At 65.0% G+C, this 22,933-nt stretch overlaps 1 protein-coding gene across 1 annotated transcript; it reads left to right on the top strand.

The window, feature by feature from the left end:
- The first annotated feature begins 5,137 nt into the window (after positions 1-5,137).
- CCR6 (C-C motif chemokine receptor 6) lies at positions 5,138-19,511 on the top strand. Its single transcript, XM_080665067.1, has 4 exons — positions 5,138-5,417; positions 12,299-12,383; positions 17,890-17,961; positions 18,059-19,511. The coding sequence occupies exons 3-4, from the start codon at positions 17,953-17,955 to the stop codon at positions 19,160-19,162; spliced, it is 1,113 nt and encodes a 370-aa protein (XP_080521193.1). The 5' UTR covers positions 5,138-5,417; positions 12,299-12,383; positions 17,890-17,952; the 3' UTR covers positions 19,163-19,511.
- The last annotated feature ends 3,422 nt before the right edge of the window (positions 19,512-22,933 follow it).

Here is a 22,933-nt window from a genome sequence, read left to right as displayed (position 1 = left end):
CTCAAAGACCTTGAAAAGCAGAACCAACGAGACCCAAAGTTAGCAGAAGGAACTAGCCAAGACCAGAGCAGACATAGGTTAAATAGAAACTAAAAGACCGGGGAGACGAAGAGCTGCTTTTTGAAACAATAAATAAAATAGACAAACCTTTATCCAAACTTACAAAAAAAGGGGGGGGGGCGGGGAGAGAGGACTAAATAAATAAAATCAGAAGAAAAGGGTCGTTACAACTGATACTACCAAATTACAAAGGACCCTAAGAGACAGCGGTGAACAATTATACACCACAAACTCGGACAACCTGGAAGAAATAGATAAATCCTAAAACACGTCCCTCCTCCCAAGTTCACAGCAGCATTAATCACACGAGGCAAGGCGTGGACACAACCCGGGGTCCCTCGAGGGAGGCGTGATGGGGAGGCGTGGCACCCTCGGGGACCATGGGGCCGCACCCAGCTTTTACAGAGAAGGAGGCCCTGTCATTCGCAACAACGCGCATGTTCTCAGGGGCGCTGCGTGAAGCGAGAATCCGGACAGAGACGGACACCCATGGCATCGCGCACACGTGGGTCCACACCAGCCGTGGGCAAACTACGGCCCGCGGGCCGGATCCGGCTGTTCTATCCGGTTCTCTTGCTCTCCCCTCCGCTCCTTTACTTTGAATTTATATTAGTTCACACAAACACTCCATCCATGCTTTTGTTCCGGCCCTCCGGTCCAGTTTAAGAACCCATGGTGGCCCTCGAGTCAAAAAGTTTGCCCACCCCTGGACGCCTCACACACAGAAGTCACAGAAACGGAGCGGGAGCGCGGCGGCCGGGGGTGGGGTGGGGGTGGGCATAGGAGGAGGCGGTTTCAAATGTCCCAAACTTGGCGTGAGAAGATGGACCGCGTGGTGCCTGCAGCCCACGCGCCGTTGTGTCACTGAAATTCGCCGCGAGCTCGCCAGAAAGAGAAAGAAGCTGCTGGTGTGAGGGAGGAGTGCTCACTCCATGGGCGGGGCAAACCGAGCCGCGCTTTAAACATCTCACCGTTTGGTCAGCGAGATGCGGGGAAGCCGGGGAATAAGGGGGTCCGAACCGTCGCCACCCTCTCCCCCAAGTGCTCAGGGAAGTATTCACGGAGCGGTGTGTCCCACGATGGCGCTGGGGGCGGGGGGGGGGGGGGGGGACACGGAGTCCTGGCCAGTCTTGTCACCGTTTTCCGTGCTTCCTCGCTGTTTTCTTTCGGAGCCAGGACACGTGTCGTCTTTCCTTCTGAGGACACGCTTCCCCGGAGTGTGTGCGTGGCACCCGCTCAGACGGCAGGACTCGGGGACCCCCTGGGTGTCACGGCCAGGCTCTTCGTGGAAGGTCCCGTTCTGTGAGGCCAGCTGTTGTCTCGCTTAGAAAGGGAGAACAGATTTGGCTGGAACGTTTGGTAAAGGTCAACCCCTTGCCCAACCCCCTGGGCTGACTTCCTCACACGTGTTCTCACCTAGCGGGGCCTGATACCATGTTCCCGGGGGCCCCCGCCTTCCCTCTGAGCCCCGACAGGACCCCTGGACGCCTGCTCCCTGGCGGCCCCTCTGCCTCTGGGCTGCTCTGCGGGTCCCTCTCCTGGAACCTTCTCTCCACACTCACCGCGGTCGCTCTTCCTCACCCTCCAGGCTCAGCTCAAGGGCGGGCTGTCCAGGAACTGCCAGGGCCCCACCCCGGCCACCCCCGTTAGGGCCCCCAGCGTCCCCGCTGCCCGACCTTCCCTTACGCCTTGGACGAGCCACGTGTGGGCTCTGCAGTCGCTCCTGCCCGGCCACCGTTCATCAAGAGCCGGACACCCTCTGGTCCTACTGATATGGGTGCCCGGCCCGAGGTGCCCCATGGCCTGTGCCCGGCACCTCCCCACCCACGGACAGGCTGGCATGTTGTCCTCGCCCCTCGTGTTCCAACGTCAGCCTCCGTTCTGTTCATTCTTCCTTCCCACCACTTCTCGTAGGTTTTATATATATAAACACACACACACACACACACACACACACACACACACACACACACACACACGAGGCCTGGTGCATGAAATTTCATGCACTGGAGGGAGGGGGTCCCTCAGCCCGGCCTGCCCCCTCTCACAGTCCGGGAGCCCTCAGGGGCGGGAGGTGACCCTACGATCAGGGGAAGGCGACGTCCATCCAACTCTGCTGCTGCCACTGCTGGCAGCGCAAGCCTCAGCCGGCCCTGCTTACCTGAGCCTCAGGTGGCCCTGGGCAGCTGGGCAGCTGCCATCCAAGGCTTGCCTGCACCTCGGGCCGGCCCTGGGCAGCTGGGAAGCTGAAGGGAACGGGGGGACTCTGGAGGCAGGGGTGCATAGAGCAGTTGGGGCTGCCTGGGGGCGGGCCTGGCCTTGCCATGCGCCTGCTTCCCCGGCGGGGCTGAGGGGACTGGTGCCACCATCTTGTGGCTGTGGGTGCCGCCATCTTTGAGGGTGTGGCAGTCAATCAGCATATTCCCTCCTTATTAGCTGTGGATGCCGCCATCTTTGCGACAGCGTGAGGGTCAATTAGCATATTCCCTCTATTAGATAGGATATATATATTTTTATTGATTTCAGAGAGGAAGGGAGAAGGAGAGGGAGAGAAACGTCAATGATGGGAGAGAATCATGATCAGCTACCTCCTGCAGGACCCCCACTGGGGATCGAGCCCGCACCCCGGGCCTGTGCCCTCACCGGGATTGAACCCTGACCTCCTGGTTCACAGGGCGACGCTCAACCACTGAGCCACGCCAGCAGGGCTTCTCCTCCGTTTCCCGACCCTGAGTGTGGGGGAGGACGATGCTTTCTCCACGCCCCTCACCCCCCAAGGGACCCCGTCCTGGGAGTGACCACAGACGGATGAACAGGGGAGAACAGTTCACTCACACGCATCAGCTCCCACCTGGGCAGTGAGGACCGGCTCTGGCCAGCCCATCTGGGGGAGGAGGCAGGCTGGGGGCGGGTGAGCAGGGGAAGCCATGTGTCTGTGACCAGGCCGCCACCACCACAAGAACATGGTCCCCTCCCCCTGCACGGCGGAGGGACCGCAGCCCAGGCCTCCTCACCCAGGAGACCCCGTGCGGCTCCCAGAGCTTACTGCTGCTTCTCGGGGGCGTTGGGTCACAATCAGAGGGGCATTGGGGGGGCCTTTCTGTACCCCTCGCCCATGGATAGACCAGACCCCTGCACCCACGAGCCCCCTCTGCCCGGGTCTGCGCCCCAACCCACCTGCCATCCCGCCTCCTCCCGATGGACTCTCCACGCCCTTTGCGCCCCGTGACCTTTGTGGCCACTGTCCCAGAGGCTGCCTTCTCCCCTTCTCCCCCGACACCCGCCCTTCCTGCCTGCCTCCCGGTTTGCGTCATGGGGACGGGCGTGGGCAGGAATGGCTGTGCTGCATGTCCTACACCAAATAGGAGTTAGGGAACCTCAGCGAGCTGGGGCTGGCTTTTCTCTCATGTAAAGCCCTGTAGGCGGCCCGGCCGGCGTGGCTCAGAGGTCACGGTTCAAACCCGGTCAGGGCACATGCCGGTTGCGGGCTCCATCCCCAGTGTGGGGCGTGCAGGAGGCAGCTGGTCCATCATTCTCTCTCATCATTGATGCTTCTCTCTCTGAGTCATTTTCTTGTGCTTGTCTTTCTCTCAAACCCCATCTCCAGCCTGGTAGCACGTTCTGTCCACTTTATCTCCAAAATAGACCCACCGTCTCCTACCAGGAGGCTCCTGATTCCTCCTGATCTGCCCGAACCCGCCACCAGAGGAGTCTCCTTAAACGTCAGGCAGAGGACGCCGCTCACGCCCCCCACTGGCTTCCCATGGGCCCTGGGGAGAAGGTAACGCCATCGGGAGGGACTGCAAGGCCCCAAAGCTGGCCCCTGCCACCTCTCTGACCTCAGTTCCCCTCGCCCTCCCTCTGGCTCCCCGCAGCCCCACTGGCCTCGAGCACGCCAGGCATCTGCATCGGGGACGCTGCCCTTCCCCTGAAACCTTCCTCCTCCCGGTGCACGTGGCTCCCGCCCACCTCAGGCTCTGCTTCCCTGTTGCCTTGTCAGTGCCGGTCCCCGTTCACCCCCATCCCACCTCCGGCGTGATTTTTCTCCAAAGCCCTTATCACCGTCTACCATGCTGTATATCCTTTCGTTTATTTTATTTGTGGTCCAGCTCCCATGGCTGGGATGCAAATCCCTGGGGTCAAGGCTCTTGTCCATTTTATTCACTCCCGTGACCCTTTTGCACACAGTAGGTGCCCAGCACATAGTAGGTGCTCAGGAAGTTTTGCTGCCGGAACAAATGAGTGGGGTGGGGGTGGCGTGGGAGACCCAGGCCTCACGGTGGCACCCGCTGCTCTGACTCAGGCATTCCCTGCCAAGTGACGTCACATCTCCACATGCTAGTTTCTTCTCAGCTGTAAAACGTCTTACCAGAGTTGTCAGTCGGTGTTCAACGAAACGATCCCCGTGGAAAGCACGTTTCCATTTGCGTTACACAGCGTTAATGAGCACCAGCAACGCTACTTCCAATCGTCAGGCAAACCACAGATGTATGCAGTCTTGGGGGTTTTGCGCCAGGGGCTAATGGGGGACTTTTCTTGGGGGCATTAGCAGCGTGACCAGGGCTTATTTCGGACTCAGGTGGTGGAGGTAACCCAGAGTCCCTCACATCACGGGGTCTTCCCAGCCGGTTCCCCGGGGGCTGTGGACACAGTGGCCACGGGCTGGGTGGGGGCTGGCGCAGCTGCTTAAGGGAAGCAGGACCCCCGGAGGGCGGTGTTTCTCCCTCACAGCCCGTGACGCCTCCTTAGGGTCGCAGCCTGCCCTATGGTGGCCTCTGGGTCCCTGTCCGTTCTGTTACCGACAGAGGCCCAAGGCCTGTCGTTGTCCGGCGTTTCGTTCTTTTAAGGACCAGAAGTGGGGTAGTTGGTGATCAAGTGAGCTAGGGGAGGTGGGGAGCTTTTCAGAGAACTTCATTATCATTCTTATGATTTGGGAATTTCCAAGAAGCAGCAGAAACATTCCACAGACGAATAATTCTGAAACACACAAAAAAATTTCTATCTGAAATTGAAATGATCGAGTGACCTAGTTACATAAACCTGTCTTCCTTCCTCCGCCTCTATGCCCCTCTTGTGTGATCTGAAGGACGTGCTGGAGGAATTAAAGCTGTGGTGAGGCAGTTCCCCGTAGCCCGGCGTGTGGGCGCAGGACCCAGCAGGCTCGCGGAGGTCGCCGAGCTGAGCGGACGGACAGACGGACAGGCGGCGTCCCGGCCAGGAGCCCTGCAGGCAGCACCCGCCCACCCCGTCAGCCAGGAGGACCCAGCGCTGCCCTGGGGGAGAGCACCTGAGGGTTTCATTTCTGAAGCTCAGAGGAGAGCTTGGTGCCCGTCTGTGCCCAGACACCTGCTTCCCTGGTGAGTGTTGGCTCTGCTCGGCACTGGGCGATGCCGGCCTCTGTCCTCTGCCAAGTGTGCGTGGCTGAGGCAGCCGCCACCCCACCAGCTGGTGCGTCTTTGTTGGGCCTCCTGTGGCCCCGGGGGGGGGGGCAGGGCTCACCCCTGGGGGGCCTGGGAGGGAGACCTGCTCCGGGGGCCTGTTTCATGCGATGCTGGCGGAAGTCCCGGGAGGCGGTGTGGGCAGAGTTAGGGACGCATCGCCCACTGCGGGAGGGTGGAGGGTGGGTCCAGCCCAGGGGTGGGCAAACTTTTTGACACGAGGGCCACAATGGGTTCTTAAACTGGACCGGAGGGCCGGAACAAAAGCACGGATGGAGTGTGTGTGTGAACTGATATAAATTCAAAGTAGAGGAGTGGAGGGGAGAGCAAGAGAACCCTCTGCTCTTTCGGCTCCGCGGGCCGGATAGAACAGCCGAACGGGCCGGATCCGGCCCACGGGCCGTCGTTTGCCCACGGCTGGTCCAGCCCCTCTGAGAGGGCCTGCGGGCCTGTCTCACGTGGACATGACCTGTGACCTCCAGCACCCGTGGCCGGAGGCGGGCTGACCGCTGGGGAGAGGCCGTGGGGACGCTGCTCACAGGCGCCCAGGGGGCCGAGCCGCCCCGAGCAGGCGTCTGTGTGAGGCTCGGCAACAAGGGGGAGCGCGGGTCCAGGAACCCAGCCGACGTCCCGGGGCGCCGGGCCCTGTGCGCCGAGGGGGCCGCGGGGCCTAATGAGCCCGGGACTCGGGGAGCTGATGGCTGGGGAGGGGGTGGCACGTAGTGAGCAGAGCGGGCGGGGCAGGTCCTGCGGGGACAGGCCGGGTGCAGACAGCAGGACGGACAGCGGGACGGACGGGAGGAGGGGAGGAGGGGAGGAGGGGAGGAGGGGAGGAGGGGAGGAGGGGAGGAGGGAGGGGAGGAGGGGAGGAGGGGAGGAGGGGAGGAGGGGAGGAGGGAGGGGAGGAGGGGAGGAGGGGAGGAGGGAGGGGAGGAGGGGAGGAGGGGAGGAGGGGAGGAGGGGAGGAGGGGAGGAGGGGAGGAGGGGAGGAGGGGAGGAGGGAGGGGAGGAGGGGAGGAGGGGAGGAGGGGAGGAGGGAGGGGAGGAGGGGAGGAGGGGAGGAGGGGAGGGGAGGAGGGGAGGAGGGGAGGAGGGGAGGAGGGAGGGGAGGAGCGGAGGAGGGGAGGAGGGGAGGAGGGGAGGAGGGGAGGAGGGGAGGAGGGGAGGAGGGGAGGAGGGGAGGAGGGCGGCCAGGAGCCCCCTCAGCGAAGGTGCGAATTCCACGGAAACGCCCGGGCTGTGCTCTTGTGGTTCCTTCTCGGCTGCGATTGATTCACGGAGGACGTCCTGTGACACCACCGTCTGGCAAGTGAAAGTGCTAGAAGGCGGGATCCGTCCGGACGCCTCGAGTGATGAACACGCACCGCGCGCCCGTCGCAGGCACCGCCGTGAGCCACCAGGCTGTTCGGGGCCACGGCTCGCCCCCCGCCCCCGCGCCCTCACCCACCGGAGCCTGTGTCTGTGACGTGAGCCCCGGGGACAACCCGAGGAAGGGGACACGGCCGAAGGGGGCCCCACCAAGCCCGCGCGGCCCCGTTTCTCCCGGGGGGGGGTGGGTTCAGGGGCACCTCGATGTGCTGACCCCTATTCTGGGGCCGTTCGCATAAGCAGCGGCTTGGCTCCCAGCGCCGAGGGGAGCGGGGAGGAGGTCAGCCAGGGGTCAGTCTCGGCAGAGCCCAGGCGGACAGGGGCCCTGCCCTCAGACGTTGGGAAGGGAAACCCCATGTGCAGGTAGGACGCAGTGAGCTCCCCAGAGGCAGCAGCCAAATAGCCGGGTCGGTGCCCCTGGTGGGCCGCGGGGCCCTGGCCCCCCGTGACCGCAGGCGCCGGGCGAGGGTGCGCTCCTGGCTTTGCATCGGCCACGACTCCGGTTCTTAAAGCCCTAAAGTGCAAGAGCCCTGGGGACCCTGTCCCTCCAACCAGCTGGCTCGGCCTGGCCCTGCTCCCCGACGCCTGCGAGCATCCGGCCGGGGGGGCTCAGAGCCCACGACAGCTAACGGGGCCACCTCAGCGAGGGCTGCTCCCCACACTCCCTCCACCGGGTGGGACTTCTCCACTGTGGGCGAGAGAGGAGGTGGGCACAGGCAGGAGGGGGATGGGAGAGGGGTGAGGGGAGGGAGGGGGGAGAAAGGGAGAAGGGAGGGAGGGAGGAGGGAGGGAGAGAGGGAGGGAGGAGGGAGGGAGGGGGAGATGTGAGGGTGACCAGCAGAGGCTGGGGGGGTGGGGGGAGGGCAGGGGAGGGGCGGGTGCACGGTGACCAAGGGGGGCCCAGGCCGTGCCATGACCGTGTCCCTCCCTGGGCTCAGTGGACTCCCATCTGGCAAGTGGGCGCCCGTAGCCTGGCATCGGGGTCCCTAGAACCGGGGTGGGGCCAGGCCCTCGGCCCTGCAGGTCCATCGGCACCTTTCTCCTGGGACGGAGCTTCGGACCCGCGTCCCGCGCTGTCCCTCCTACCGGCCACGGCCAAGACCCTGGGGTGCTGGGGGTGAAAGGGGGATGAGCACAGGGGTTAGACGTGGCATGCACTTCGCCGAGGCCTTCTAGAACCTTCTGCTCAAGGTGGTCCCTGAGCCGGGCCTCGGGCTGCCCTCGGCCCCGTCAGAACCCATGTGCGACCCGGGAGGGGTCTGTGCGCACAGGCCGCGTGGACCCTTCCCTTCTGGCTGGGAAACCCGTCCGAGGGAGGCTCAGGGTGAGCAGCCCTTTCCCTGCCAGCAGCCGCCCGCTGTGCCCGCGGGACCGGCACCCAGTGGCCCGTGGCTGCCGCCACGCCTTCACGTCCCCCTCATCCCTGTGGTGCCTTTATCAGCCGCCCGCAGGCTCCCGTCACACAGAACGAAAGGAAGGCCCCCATCTGGGTCCCCCGAGCCAGTGAGTCAGCGGGCAGGCCCTCTGCTCGCCCCCCCCGCACCCCCCCGGCAGGGAGGCAGCCTGCAGTCGGGGGGGGGGGGGCGTGGGCTCATGGTGGGTTATCGGACAGCGATCGCGCAGTGGGGCCCAGCACCAACGGAGTGTGGCTTTCACGCTGCTTTCCGGTAGATAACAGATATTTGGTGACTCTACAAATCACGGCTCGTGTGTGTGACCGAACGCAGTAAACACGCCCGTGTCTGCGTCCCGCTGGTGAACGTGAGCCGCGGGCTCTGCGGGGCCCTCCCACTGCCCCTTGCAACGGGCTGACCAGGGAGGCCCCTGGGCTCAGCACCCCCCCCGCCCCCCCGGCCTCTGACCCGAGGGGCCTTCAGGCTCCAGGCTTGGCAGAACTGGAGGACGGGGCCTTTCTGCCCACCCCCTCCGTGCCCCCCTCCCCGCCCCTCCCCGCCCCGCTCTGGTGATGGCGCCGTGCCTCCTGGGAGAGGGGGTCCGATGCTGCCGTGGGTCCGGAGAGCTTTGTACTGATGCGGCAGCCTGTCAGGTCGGCGACGCCGGGGCCTGTTCTGTGCTGAGCAGGGCTGCCCCCCCCCCCCCCCCATTTCCTGTATCTGCCTCTGAGGCGAGAGAGCGTGTTTTCTGTTCTGGAAACTGAGAGAAGGAAGCGGGGCCCGGGGCACTCGGGGGAGACGGCCAGGAACGGCCTGGAAGGTGGATGTTTCCGGCCGAGAAGGCAGGTGACCCTGAACCCGCCCGTCGCTGCTCCTAGAGGCTCTGCTTGGGCAGGCCCGGCGTTCAGCGCCCAGAGGCACGGGATGGGACAGAGCAGCGCCCCCCGCCCCCCCCCCCCCGCCCCCAGCGACCCCCTCCTCGTGCTCACTCAGCCCTCCCGCTGCTTCACGTTGACTTTTCAGTTCCGGTCACACCGAGGCCGCGTCTCGCGTCGCAGGGTGACGGGGTCACGGCGTGACACGGGCCGCAGGTAGGACTTGCAGGGGGACAGCTCTTCCCATGGCCAGCTCACCCTGTGGACAAACTCCCCTCCGCCTCCCGGTCAAGGCCCCGCAGGACCGCACGCAGGACCGCTGGCTCCGGCGCTCCGTCCGTCCTCAGTGCAGCCGCTGCGGCCGCGGGCACCGCCGTCCCTCAGTGGTCCCCATGGCCGTCTGTTACTGTGGGAGGGATGCGCCTGGAGCGTCTCTCTCTCTCTTTTTTTATTTTTTTTAATATATTTTATTGATTTTTTACAGAGAGGAAGGGAGAGGGATAGAGAGCTAGAAACATCGATGAGAGAGAAACATCGATCAGCTGCCTCCTGCACACCCCCCACCGGGGACATGCCCGCAACCAAGGTACATGCCCTTGACCGGAATCGAACCCGGGACCCTTCAGTCCGCAGGCCGACGCTCTATCCACTGAGCCACACCGGTTTCGGCCGCCTGGGGCGTCTCTAAGGTGCGCCCCGGTCCTTGCAGATCCCTCAGCCCCGCTCCCGGTGAGGAGGCAGACGCCGGCGGGAACCTGAGAACAGCCGGTCAGTGGCTGACGCAGGTCCGAAGTCACATCAGGAATCCGCATGCAGCGGCCCGGTCCCCTCCCCGCTGTGTGCCTTAGAGCAACCGCATCTCCTCCCTCAGCTCGGCCCGACAGCTCCTCTGCGCACAGCGGTGTCAGCGTCAGGACGGGCTTCCAGGCCCCACGTCCCCGCGTCTGTTCGACACCGTTTCCACGCCTCCTTCCTCGGGGCCTATCCGGGGGTCAGAGGTCGTGCTCTCCAGGCGGAGGGCGTTGAGGCAGTTGCTTTCTCTCCGCGTTTCAGAGCGAGGACACCGACCCGTCCAGGGGTTCATGAGCCAGAATAAGGGAAACCCCGCGGTGTCACCCCCAGGCCCCTGGGAGCCCGCCGCCAGCCCCGCCCGCGGCTGCGACCCCTGCCCCCGGCCCCGGCCACAGGCACGTCCAACCCCGTGTCTCCTCTGTTCTGTGAACCTGCCGCCTGCCCCGCCACAGCCCCCCGCCCCGCGTCCAGCCCCACCTGCGCGGGGTTCGCCGGGTCTGCGCTGGCCTCTGCTCACGCTGCTGGCCGCCCGCCCCTGCCCACTGGCAGCCCGGCGTGGCGGCGTGGTGGCGTGGCCTGCCCCCCCGCCCCCCCGCGTGCCTCCGCCCCCCCCCCCCCCCGCCCCGCCGCTGTGTGAGTTCCCAAAGGCGGAGGCACGCTGCCGGTGCTGGGATCTGTGTGCGCAGCGGTGCACGCGGCCGTCACCGAACGACCACGTTCTGACAGGCGAAGCGGGTGGATTTCACGCTGAAACAGAAGGAATGTTGGGACGTGGAACGTTGCCGACTCCGTCCAGGCCAGTGAGCCCGGAGCAGCAGCCTCGTGGGCAGAAGGGACGGCAGCTGCGCAGGGCAGGCCTGTGAGCCCCTCCCGTCTCTGAGGCCCTCCCTCTGGGGCAGCGAGGGCGCAGGTGGAGGGGTCACCCTCGGAGCCTCTCCCCCACCCCCCCGGCCCTGTGCCTCTGAAAGGTGGCCACGGAGTGGGGTGACCCTTGTCTCCAGGGGAGGACCGGCCCCTGACCGCTCAGCCCGCCCTCCTCCATGCGGCCACACAGAACTGCTTGCTCCCAGCCCGTCTGGTGTCAGGAACGCGAACCTGCTTCTCTTCGGGCCGCACTTCCTGGCCGCCATTCCTGCCACAGGCTCCTGTCCCGCCCCCATGCTAAACAGGACATGGGAGGGAGGCTGGGGGGCAGGTGGAGGAGATGGATCTGGACCGGGTGGTGTCCCCACACCCCGCAGCACCCCTGCTGGCAGCCTCCCCCCTCAGCCCAGGCCCGAGCTCGGAGGAGAGGTGGAGGGCCCCGGCCGCGGGTCCCCAAGCCAGACAGAAAGTCCTGTCCCCCGGGGCCAGGGAGGGCAGAGAGGGACCCTGGCCGGTGCGGGGTGGCCGTGGGTCTGCCAGGAAAAGGTCCTTGGTGGTCGCCGGGGCCCCAGAGCAGCGACAGGGGCGGCTGCCCCTGGTGCTCGGCAGGCGTGGAGGCGGCAGAGCTCGGCCCGTGGGGGGGGGGCGCGCGCCGGGGGCGGGCGGGTGCGTGGACACGGGTCACCGGCGGAAAGGGCGGCGGCCTGAGCAGGGAAAGCTGAGCCGGCCCCGGTGCGTCTCGGTCTCCGGTCCCTCGGCTGTGACACTTTCAGTGTTTCCGGGGCCGGTCACAGCCACGCTGCTCTGCGGCGAACACCTTTCTGACCCATCTTTCCGCTGAAAGTTAGAATCCTGCCCCTGAGCTGCGTGCCCAGGGGTCTCCAGCGGCTGCTCCTCCCACCGCGGTGGTCGCTGAGGGCGGGGCGGTCCTGGGCTCGCACCTGCCATCGAACGGCCGGTCCCCGCGTTGGGGGCTTGCGAGTGTGTTTATCGCGACGTGACTGCCGTCCAGCGTCCCAGGCCACAGCCTGCGGGTGGGACACCTGCTGTGACAGGGTGGCCACGCCAGGGAGCCGTGTCCTCAGAGCCCGCCCAGGTGCCGTCTGACACGCCCCGCCCCGCCACCCCAGGGCGCCCCGAGGCTGGGACTGTCCCGTCTCCAGCGCAGCGCGGAGGGCGCTGTGTGGGGAAGGGGTTGGGGACCTGCCTGGGTGCACCCAGCACCGTGCTCGGGAGGCTCGGCTCAGCGCTTCCTCACCTTCCCAGGCAGCCCGCCAGGGTCCCTGCTGACAGGAGACGGGGAAGGGGGGGCCCCCCAGGTCCCCTGGCTCCTGGCTCTGCCGGGAGGGAGTCACATGATGCCCTGCGGCCCCGCGGGCTGGAGATGGTTAACATCTGCATTTGGGCAGATAGGCGTTGCTTCTGAGCAGGAAGTGGCCTGTGCCTCGGGCTAATGTCAGTCTCCCCGAGTCTCCCTCCATGACCAGGAGTCCCCTCTTGTTCTCAGAGTCCCCGGCGGCCGACGTGGGAGCCTGGAGCGTCGCGGGCGCGTGGCCGGAACGCCCTGGGATCGGGTCGCAGCGTCGCTGAAGGTAAGTGCGGCCGCGAAAGGGCTTCTCCTCGCCAACCTCCGGGGCCTCGGCCTCGCTGGCCCTGGTCCGAGGGACCTGAGACTCGGAACCGCTTCCCTCCCGGCTCCCGGCTCCCGAGTGCTGGCGGCCGACCGGGCCGCACGCGGCCAACACTCGCGCCTCAGACGTGGCCCTCGGGTCTCAGCAACGCCCCGTGCTGTGCACAAGCCCACGGCCTGGGCGGACGGCGACGGCTGCGCCCGCATCGCCTTTCCCGGGGCCGGTGGTCCGGGCCCCGCTGCTGGAGAGGAGTGCGCTCTTCATCCAGCTGAGCGCGGCGTTTGCAGAGCTGACGGCTAAGCTCGGGGATGTGGGGGCGATGCCAACGGTGACCTGTGCACCGCAAGGCACGGAGCCCGCGTGGGGAGCGGGCTGGGCACCAGGGGAAGGGGCTCGTCAGGAAAGCTCTGCCGACAAGCTGATCGGGGCCGTGCTCTGGGCGCAGCGGTTCAGGAGCAGCTCTGCTCACACACCAGGTGCCCCGACGGCCGGGGAGGTGCACCGCGACGGTCCTAGGAGAGGCTGGCGGCGTCCCCCACGCCAGTGGGGCCGAGACCCGGGCAGGAGGGAAAGGCAATGTCGAGTCAACGCGAATCTGAGAAGGGTCACAGAGGAAGTTTCTGTAAATAAAAAGGAAAAGGCGAAGGCCGGCGCCCGAAGAACAAAAGGAAGCAGAGAAGGAAGAAAGAGAGCACACAGACCTACACACACACACATCGCTGGAAAACACCTTCTGGCACGCCGACCGCGCTCACTCAAAAGCAGAAGGAAGCAGCGGGTTTCAGCCCCGGCGGCGGATCTAAAAACCGCCGCGGCGCCGCGGGCCGGCTTCCGAGGAGCCGAGAGAGCACACGCTCGGTGAGCACAGACGGCGGCCCGGAGGCTCTGACCTCAGAGCGAGATTTTTAAACTGCGCTCCATGTAAGGTCTCGGGGCGCCTCGCAGTCCCCCCGAGGCCCTCTGGCACGAAGCGAGGGGGGTTAGTAGGAGGACACAGGCTCTCAGACGGGCTAGTGTCCCGGCTGCAAGGCGAACGCACTGTCCACCTCAGGGGTGTGCGAGGGTGGAGACCATGGGTGTGGAGCAGTGACTCCCAATGTCCAGAATGAACTCAGAACTCACGCACACATATGCACACACATGCACACCCGGTACAAGCACATTACTCACGAACACAGCACATGCATGCACACACATGCACACCCGGTACATGCGCATTACACGTGAACACGGCACATGCATGCACATGCGTGCGTCGGTTTATGTACAACACCCACATGCGCATAACTCACATTCTTTCCCCGTCTTGTCCCTTGTCCTGCAGGCGTCACTACGGATGAAAATAAGCTCAGGTTTTAAGTCTCTGCTTTGATTTAAGTTTAACAAACTTAACCTTGGGATTAAATTGGTTTAAATTGATTTTAACAGTTGTCCTTGCTGGTAGTATCTCAATGCTGTGACGCACGATGCTCTTCCCGTGTTAGTTTTCTTGGGTGAGTCTGCCTTGGCCAGTGGCCCAGCGATGGGAGGGCCCGTCGGCCACACCCGCCTTCCCAGTCGCCTCTGCTCCGGGATCTCGCTGCCCCCGCCCCGGCCCCACCGGGACCCGCCACCAACTCCCCGTGGGCGTGCTGTCTGCTGGCGGGTCCCGCTAGGACGCCTGCGCTGTCCGCCTGGCCCCGGTCACCTGCCTGTGGCCAGAGGCGCCCAAAGCCCCCCCCCAACGTGCGAAGCCGTGGTTTCTGGGGAGGCCCCGAGGCCTCTGCGGCGCGTGGGCGCGTGGTGGGGGCCGGCGCCGCCCGCTCTCCGGGAGCTGCGTGTGGACCGCCGGCCCCTCCGCGGCTCCCGCGTGGCCCCGGGTCTCAGCGACCGCTCTTTTCGCTTCTGCGTGAATTCAGAGTCGCTGTTAGTCTCCGAGATGCGGTGTTTGGCGCGTGGTCCCTGACACAAACGGGGCGAGGAAGCCACGTTATTTTATTGCAGAATGTGAGTTAATATTGTAAATGCCACGTCTAAAATGTGGCTCTAAGCAACACCTCGTTCTCGCCCAGTGACACCCCTCTCCATGCGCGGCGACAGACTCTGGAACGTTAATCCGAAGGCAGCGGCGCCCCCCCCCACCCCGGCCACCTGCCTGCCCGCGCTCCGGGGCCAGCACGTCGGCTTCTCGCCGAGCAGGCGCCCGCTGACGTGCTTCCCAGCCGGACCTGCAGCCGAAGGGCTGACGCGGCCTGTGTGCCGGGAGGAAGGGCAGCCACACCGCGAGGCGTCCTCGGTACAGCGGGTCCCTCGGTGCCGCTGATACCGGCTGGGACGCCGCGACGAGACGATGGGTCGGGAGTGAGCTGCGTGCGTGCGTGCGTGCGTGCGTCTCTGAGCCCGGGGGTGCAGCAGGTGAGGGACCGCCAGGAGGCCAGCTGCTGCCTGAGCCTGGCCCCTGTGCACCCGGCGTGGCCCCCGAGTCGGCCCCTGAGCGGCTCCCGGCCCGCCTGTCCCGTGTCCAGGCAGCACGGGGTGAGGAGGGGGCGCCGTCCCCCAAGCACAGCTCTCAGGGCGCTGGCCTCGGCTCTGCTAAGTGTCCAGGAGGAGGGTGCCCTCAGCGTTTCCCAAACTCACCTGCTCCAGGGCACCCCTCCCCCCTCCGCCACAATCTTCATGGCAGAAACGGTGTTTCTCCAAAGAGCTGAACCGGGCGAGTCACGTGAGCAGGGCGTGTGCAGGCCTCCTGACGTGTGGTGGTGGCATGTGTCACCAGCACCGCTTCCCTGAAACAATCCACGTGATGTTTGTGGTGACACGGTGGCCTGGCCGGCTGAATCACCTCCAGCAGCGGCGGGTGCCGGGAAGACACGGGGATGGGCTGCGGTCTGGGTTGCGAGCGCCGATTCTCAGCCACGTGCGCGGACTAGGCGTTGTCTGCAGGTGCGTGCCCTTTGACCCCGCGGGTCCCGAACACCATCCCCAAGCAACACGGAACTCACACGCCGGGTCCCTGTGATGAATCCTGAAATTCTAATCCCAGGAATCAAAGGGTATTGAAACAGTGCCTCTCGGGTAGACAATGCAGCGCGGACACCCTCCCGCAGCCCCTGCCCCCCCTCCCCCCCCCCCCCCGCCTCAGAGCCGCGATTGGGGGGCGGCCATAGCTGCCTGCAGGTGCCAGCTCCCGGCAATGGGATGGAAGGGTGAGGCCACCCATCGAGCGTGCGAGGGACAGAGTGGGAGTCACCTCACAGGGGCACACGCTCAGGAACCCGTCAGGGGAGCTGTGGGTCATGCTGGCTCCCTCCTCACACCCGGGATACACACGGGCCTACAGGTGAGGACGGACCTGGCCGGTGGGACCTGTGTCCCTGCCAGCGCACCCGCCACCTGCCTCTGCCGTGTCTCCCTCCTCCTGACCTCTCCCGGACACGCAGCCAGGGGTCGGCGAGAGGATAGAATGAGTGAGTGGCAGGAGGAACTCGAGGCCGGGGGTTCTGGGGGGCGGGGGAGGGCGCGTGTGCGAGGGAGTAAGGCAGGGTGAGCACACAGCTAAGGCGAAGGAGTGAGCATGAAAGAGCAAAGCTTTCTTCCTGGTTTTGCCTCAGGGATGGAGTGCCAGCCCTTCACTCTCAGGCCGGCCCCACCCCTCAGTCACCTCCCGGTCAGGTTCTGGAGCCAGGCTCCGTGTAGCACCCGCCCTGGCTGCCCCAGCACCGGGCAGCTTGGTGAGCCTGGAACGTGTGGGTGGGCGGGGCTGGTGGCAGATACTCAGTGCTCGATCCCACTTCCCGCAGGCGTGCCCCGCCTGCCGCCCTCACTGCGTTCCCACCACCCGAGCAGGTCTGTCCACGGAGCCTTTCCGAATCATGCCCTCTTACCCTCCCCGACGTGCGAGTTTCTGAGGATCGCGCCAGGTCTGCCTGGAAGATGAGCGATTGTTAAGAAGTGTGGGCACTGGAGAGATATATATCTATTATACTAGAGGCCCGGTGCACGAAATTCGTGCACTGGCGGGGGGTGGGGTCCCTCAGCTCGGTCTGTGCCCTCTTGCAGTCCGGGAGTCCTCGGGGGATGTCCATGGGGAGCGGGCCTGAGCCGGCAGTCGGGCATCCTTAGCGCTGCTGTGGAGGTGGTGGAGGTCCCACCACCGCCGCTGCGCTCGCCAGCAGTGAGACCGGCTTCTGGCTGAGCGGTGCTCCCCCTGTGGGAAAACACTGACCACCAGGGGGCAGCTCCTGTGTTGAGCGTCTGCCCCGTGGTGGTCAATGCACATCAAATGAGCAGTTGAGTGGCCTTAGCATATCATTAGCATATTACCCTTTGATTGGTTGAACAGCCAACCAGACAACCAGACACTTAGCATATTAGGCTTTTAGTATCGCTCAACCGCTTGCTATGATGTGCACTGACCACCGGGGGGAAGACGCTCTGGTAGGTTAGCATGCTGCTGGGGTCCAGCCGAAAGGGACTGAGCGAGATGGGCCAGACACACCCTGGAGCCCTCCCGCGGCCCCTCTCCGGCTGGCCAACCTCCCGCATCCCTCCCCGGCCTCAATCGTGCACCGGTGGGGTCCCTCGGCCTGGCCTGCGCCCTCTCGCAATCCGGGACCCCTCGGGGGATGTCGGAGAGCCGGTTTCAGCCTGATCCCGCAGGCCAGGCCGAGCGGCCGCACTGGTGCACGAATTCGTGCACCGGGCCTCTAGTAGAGGATACACATTCCTGCTGCCTTTCCCGGCCAGGGAGTCTTGCCAGCATATCCTGAGGATGGCCCTCATGTTCAGAGGTTAAAGAGAACCCTGTACGGCTCACGTGCCGGCGAGCGCTGCAAGCTGTCAGGATTCGGACCACCTCCTCTTGCACCGGCTCGTCAGGGGACCTGCGCTTCCGCTGGGTTTGGCGTGAGGAATTTTGTGCAGATCAGCGTCTCCGGTGTTGCTGACGTCACCCTTGTTCACCCTGTGGATCAGGAACCTGTGGATCGGGCCACGTCTGGGCCAGCCCACGCGTGCGTGTGATCGTCCACAACCACTTTCACATCGTGTGGTAGAGCCCAGCTGGCGTGGCTCCATGGTTGAGCGTCAGCCTATGAACCAGGAGGTCACGGTTTGATTCCCGGTCGGGGCACATGTCCCGGTTTCGGGCTCCATCCCCAGTGAGGGGCGTGCAGGAGGCAGCCGATCCATGATTCTCTGTCATTGATGTTTCTAGCTCTTTCTCCCTCTCCCATCCTCTCTCTCTAAAAAGGCAAATAAAAACCTATTAAAAAGATAAAAGGGAGTGTGGCCGGGACCCTGTGACCTGCAGAGCCTGAGACCTCTGTCCGGCCGCCCAGGAGGGTGCTGCCCCCTGCTGGCAGTGGGTGTGTTTGTGTGGCGCTGCTGGGTTTGCTCCTGTTCCTGTGGGAGAGGGCGATGCCCCCGACTGTCTGGCCCTCCAGATACTTGTCTTAACTCCGTGTCTTTTGCTTCCTTTCCTGCCCAGGGTCCCTCCTCTCCTGTCATCCCCGTGGGCGGGCCTGCAGCTCTGCCCTGCACCAGCGGCACTATGAGTGAGGTGAGTGTCCCTGGGGTGTTGGCTGGGCGCAGACGCTGGGTTCACTGTGGCTCCTTGAAAACTGCCCGGCAGCTAACTCTCCCTCCGCCCGTTCCAGGAGCCGGTGACCTACATGGACGCCTACCCTGACGACGACGACTATAACGCCACGGCGGACTACGCGGCGGACCCCAACGTCCTGTGTGTCCTGCAGGACGTCCGGGACTTCTCCCGGCTGTTTGTGCCCATCACCTACTCCTTGATCTGCGTCTTCGGCCTCCTGGGCAACGTTCTGGTGGTGCTCACCTTCGCGTTCTACAAGAAGGCCAAGTCCATGACGGACGTGTACCTCCTGAACATGGCGCTGGCGGACATCCTGTTTGTCCTGACCTTGCCCTTCTGGGCGGCGACGCACGCCACGGGCCAGTGGGTCTTCAGCAGCGCCCTGTGCAAGCTGGTGCGCGGCGTCTACGCCGTCAACTTCCACTGCGGGATGCTGCTGCTGGCCTGCATCAGCCTGGACCGCTACGTGGCCATCGTGCAGGCCACGCGGTCCTTCCGCCTGCGGGCCCGGATGCGGGCGCACCACCGCGCCATCTGCCTGGCCGTGTGGGCCCTGTCCGTCCTCCTCTCCGTCTGGACCTTCCTCTTCAACCGGAAGTACAGGCTGCAGGGCAGGGAGGTGTGCGAGCCCCGGTACCTGGAGGTGGCGGAGCCCCTCCGCTGGAAGCTGCTGCTGCTGGGGCTGCAGCTGCTGTGGGGCTTCTTCGTCCCGCTGCTGTTCATGACCTTCTGCTACCTGCTCATCGTCCGGACCCTGGTGCAGGCCCAGAACTCCAAGCGGCACAAGGCCATCCGCGTGATCGTCGCCGTGGTCCTCGTGTTCCTGGCCTGCCAGGTCCCTCACAACGTGGTGCTGCTGGTGACGGCCGTGAACCTGGGCAAGGTGGGCCGGTCCTGCCAGGGCGAGAAGGTGCTGGGCTACCTGGAGACGGGCACGGAGGTGCTGGCCTTCCTGCACTGCTGCCTCAACCCCGTGCTCTACGCCTTCGTCGGCCAGAAGTTCCGGAGCTACTTCCTGAAGATCGCCAAGGACCTGCTGTGCGTGGGGCGGCGGCGCGCGTCCGGCCTGGCCTGCGCCCGGCTGCACTCGGACGCCTTCCCCTCCCGGCAGAACAGTGAGACGGCGGACAACGACAACCCGTCCTCCTTCACCATGTGACCTGCCCGGGCGCCCGTGGCCGCGCTCACGTCGCGAGAGGACTCAGGGTGTGCGTGTGTGTGTGTGTGTGTGTGTGTGTGTGTGTGTGTGTATGCGGTGTCTTCCCCGGGGACCGGGAGCCTGGTGGCCTTGGGCTGTGGACATCTGGGGGCGGGGTGGGGGGTGGGGGGGCGCTCATGCAGATTTTCTCCACCAGAAACTCTGGTCCTGCCGCCTCTGAGGGCCGGACCACGAAGCAGGCTCCGGCAACGCCGCATTTCAGGGGAGGGTTGACAAACGGGAGCGTTTAGGAAACATTCATGAACCAGCCCTAGACCACCATTTCTCCCGGTCAGAGTAAAACAATACTAAAACAAACAAACAAAAAACAAAAAACAAAAAAACAAAAACAAAAACAAGGACACTGCTGAGGAATACACAGGGACCCTGTCCCCCTCCGGGGGGCGGGGACGGGCCTTGAAGGGGCTCCTGGCTCTGCTGTGGACTCTGTGGCGGTCTCCCTAGAGGCGGAGGTCCATCAGGAGTCAGGTTTCCTCCACTCTCTCAGCTTCTAGAAAGTTCCTGGAACTCGTGTTTGGAAGGGCCGTGTACATGTAGGAGCACAAGAGGAAAAAGCCCAACACGTCCGAAAGACCGACGTGCTGGGGAAGGGCTGACACGCGTCCCTGGAGGCCGGCGCGTGCGATGAGAACGGACGTGGCCTCCGCAGCTTCCTCTTGCTCTCACGAGCGTTACCGGGTCTCTTCGTGAGATTCAAAGTGACATCTTAGGGCCTGAAGTCTGCATTTCACTTTGTTCAAAACATTTTAAAGTTTAAAAAAAATTTTCTTTAAATTGATGTTAGAGAAGAAGGGAGAGAGAGAGAGAGAGAGAGAGAGAGACATCCACGATGAGAGAGAATCACGGATGGGCTGCCTCCTGCACACCCCCCTGCAGGGGATCGAGCCCGCAGCCCGGGCCTGTGCCCTGACCCGGAATCAAACCGTCACCTCCTGGTTTACAGGTCGACGCTCAACCCCTGAGCCCCGCCGGCCGGGCTTGAAGTTTGCATTTGAAACCTGGCCGTGGCTTTGCAAAATGAAACCGGTTTGCATGGGAAGTAGAGACGGCCTTGCAGCCTCGGCGTTCCGTCGGAGGGACCGCCGTGTGCGAGACTCTCCCGCCCCCCACACCCGTTAGCAGTCCCCTCCGGAAATCGGAGCGAAGGAGACGCCCCCCGCGGCCCCTTTCAGCTGCCTGGCACGGACAGCACCCCGAGGCACGGAGACGCCTGGTACCCAGCACCGGGAAGGGCTCCTCCCCGTCCAGATGTCCGCAGTCCCCGGAGGAGGAGGCGGCTCGCCTCTCTCAGCAGCAGCCCTTCCCCGCGCCGCCGCGGTGAATAAAAATGTCTCCAAATGTACCGAGTACTCTGTTTCCCCAAGTAGCATCTCTGTCCTTGGCGCGCATCCGGTAAGTCAGGCACATCCATAGCGTTTGGCGCCCCCACCCACGGGCACAGAGCGGCGTGGGGCTTTCTCCTACAGGAAATGCTCGGGGCTGTCCCCTGACAGTCCTCTGTCCTCTTCCCACCGGCTCCCGGCGCCTTCTCTCACCGCCGGGCTCCGCTGGACGTGGCGCGCCTGCCTCCCGTCTCCGCTCTGCGCTCGGCACCTGGTCCGGCCACGTTCGCGGCATGGCCATCGGCCCCTGTGAGAACGCACTCGCCCGGAGGGAGTCACCCCTCGGCCTGTCGCACACGCGCACCCACGCACACTCATGGCGTCACACGCGTGTGAGCAATCACGTCTGTCTGTGCTGACCGGGCACGTTTTTCTTGGTTCCTGCTACAAAGTGGTTCCGAGGATCCCGATGGATTCTTTCCGGACAAATGAGACTCTGTCACCATGAGCCTCAGCGGGGGGCGTGCGGGCCTGAGTGTCACCTCGTAAGCTGCACCCCTCGACCCAGAGGCACCGAAGTCTCGTGCAAACTGCCCTCCCCTTTGCTTCTGAGGCTGGACAGGCTGGCGTGTACATGAGGCCAGAAACATCCATTTCCAGGTCTTTAAAAACGTGCGGGGCTGTGTGCGCACGCCGGGCGCCCGCGGGCGTCGGCACAGAGACCCTGGCCGTTGACACATGTGTGGGCTTCAGTGCCCGGCGCGCCCTTCGCTGGGGCTGCCGGGACGAGAGGCCAGGGACCGAGACGCGGGCGTGGGCAGGTGGGCTCTCCCCGGCGGGCAGACGGCTCCCCTCGGGGGCCTCACACGGCCGGCCGTCTGTGCTCCCAAATCCCATCTCCCCCGGGTCCCGATGTCCTCTTCTGCGGGACCCCGTCAGGCGGGATTAGGGCCCACCCCACAGACCTCACCCACCTCATTGCCCTCTAAGGCCCCGTTTCCAATGCAGCCACCTCCTCAGACACGGAGCTGGGCCGTCCGCGTGGGCACCCCACGCACGCCGCCCACACCGACCGTTTCTGGAGAGAGAGCAGCTCTTCAGGGCGAGCGTCACTCACGTGAGACCGCGTTTCCAGGCGCCTTCCTCCTTCCCAGCGAACTGCCCCACGAATCCGTCCCACTGCAGCTTTCTCAGCGTCTCCGCTGCCGTCCCACAGCGCCAAGGGCAAAGGGCACCGGGCAAAGGGCACAGGCCTCAGCCAGACCACACGCACCTGCTGCCCTGGGCAGTGACTGAGCTCCGCCCAACACCCCACGTGGCCACGCCTCCTCTGCTGCCCTCGGTGCCTCCCGGGAAGGGGGCTGCCCCAGGCCTCCTGCAGGGCCGAGGGCACCTCCCCACCGGTGGCTCCTGTCCCCGACGCAGAGACCCCGCCTCCCTTGGGGACTCCGGTTGGTGGGCAGCAGGAGGCGCTGTGACAGGCCCTGGGCGGCCGGACCCCACCTGCCAGCCCGTTTGTTGGGGCTCATGGCTCAGGGTGGCCTCCCGTCGAGATCCCTAGAGGGCCCGCAGCCTCCCCCAGCTCGGGGCGACGGTGCGGGTCACACTCCCTGTCCGACTACTCGGCCGCTGCCTCGCCTGCGGAGGGCCAGCGTCCCATGGGTCCCCACTCCATCCTTGCCCCCACCCCCCGGGCACCCTGCCTGCACGCTGCCTGGGGCCCAGGCATCCGACCCAGTGGGGAGGTGGCGGCAGGACCTTGCTGTCCCATGTCCTGATTCGGTGCGTCCGCGTGACACTCACTCCATCCCCGCGCCTTCCCTGCGGGTGTGGTCCTCTCCCGGTGTCACCTGGGTGAATCCGGGTGGGATAAGGCGGCAGCCGCACCTCTCCTGCCCCGCGGCCTCTCTCTGCTGCCTCGGGGTCCAGGCAGGCCATCAGGCGTCAGCGGGGGGCTGTGCCCCAGGCCGACCTCGCGGTCCCAGCGGGCTGCCCTGGCTCCTGCCATCACGGAGGAACGCCTTCCGCCGGGAACCCTGCGTCCTTGTGCCCAGAGCACGCGGGAGTCCACCGGGCGCAGGAGGGGAGGGCGGCGGCCGCACCACCCGCCTCGGGAAGAGCGGAGGCTGCGGGTTTCAGGAGCCAGTTCGAGCTGCACCGAACGCGTGAGAACACGAGGCCGCCAGGGTCTCCCCTAGGGCGTCTGGGACGAGGCCAGAGGAGGGTCGGGGAGACAGGCCAGCCCAGGAGGGTCCCCCAGATCCCCGACGGGCACCTGTGGGGGGGCCTCTCCCCCTGACTCGCTGGTCACCCCCACAGTACCCGGACCCCGTCAGTCTGAGTTTTCAGACAACTGCATTTGGAATGAGAGTCAATATTTTATTTTATT

The sequence above is a fragment of the Plecotus auritus genome (assembly GCF_963455305.1).
Source record: "Plecotus auritus genome assembly, chromosome: 4".
Classification (NCBI taxonomy): Eukaryota; Metazoa; Chordata; class Mammalia; order Chiroptera; family Vespertilionidae; genus Plecotus; species Plecotus auritus.
The sequence above is the reverse complement of the archived record's forward strand: the minus strand, read 5'-3'. Positions and strand labels throughout refer to the sequence as shown.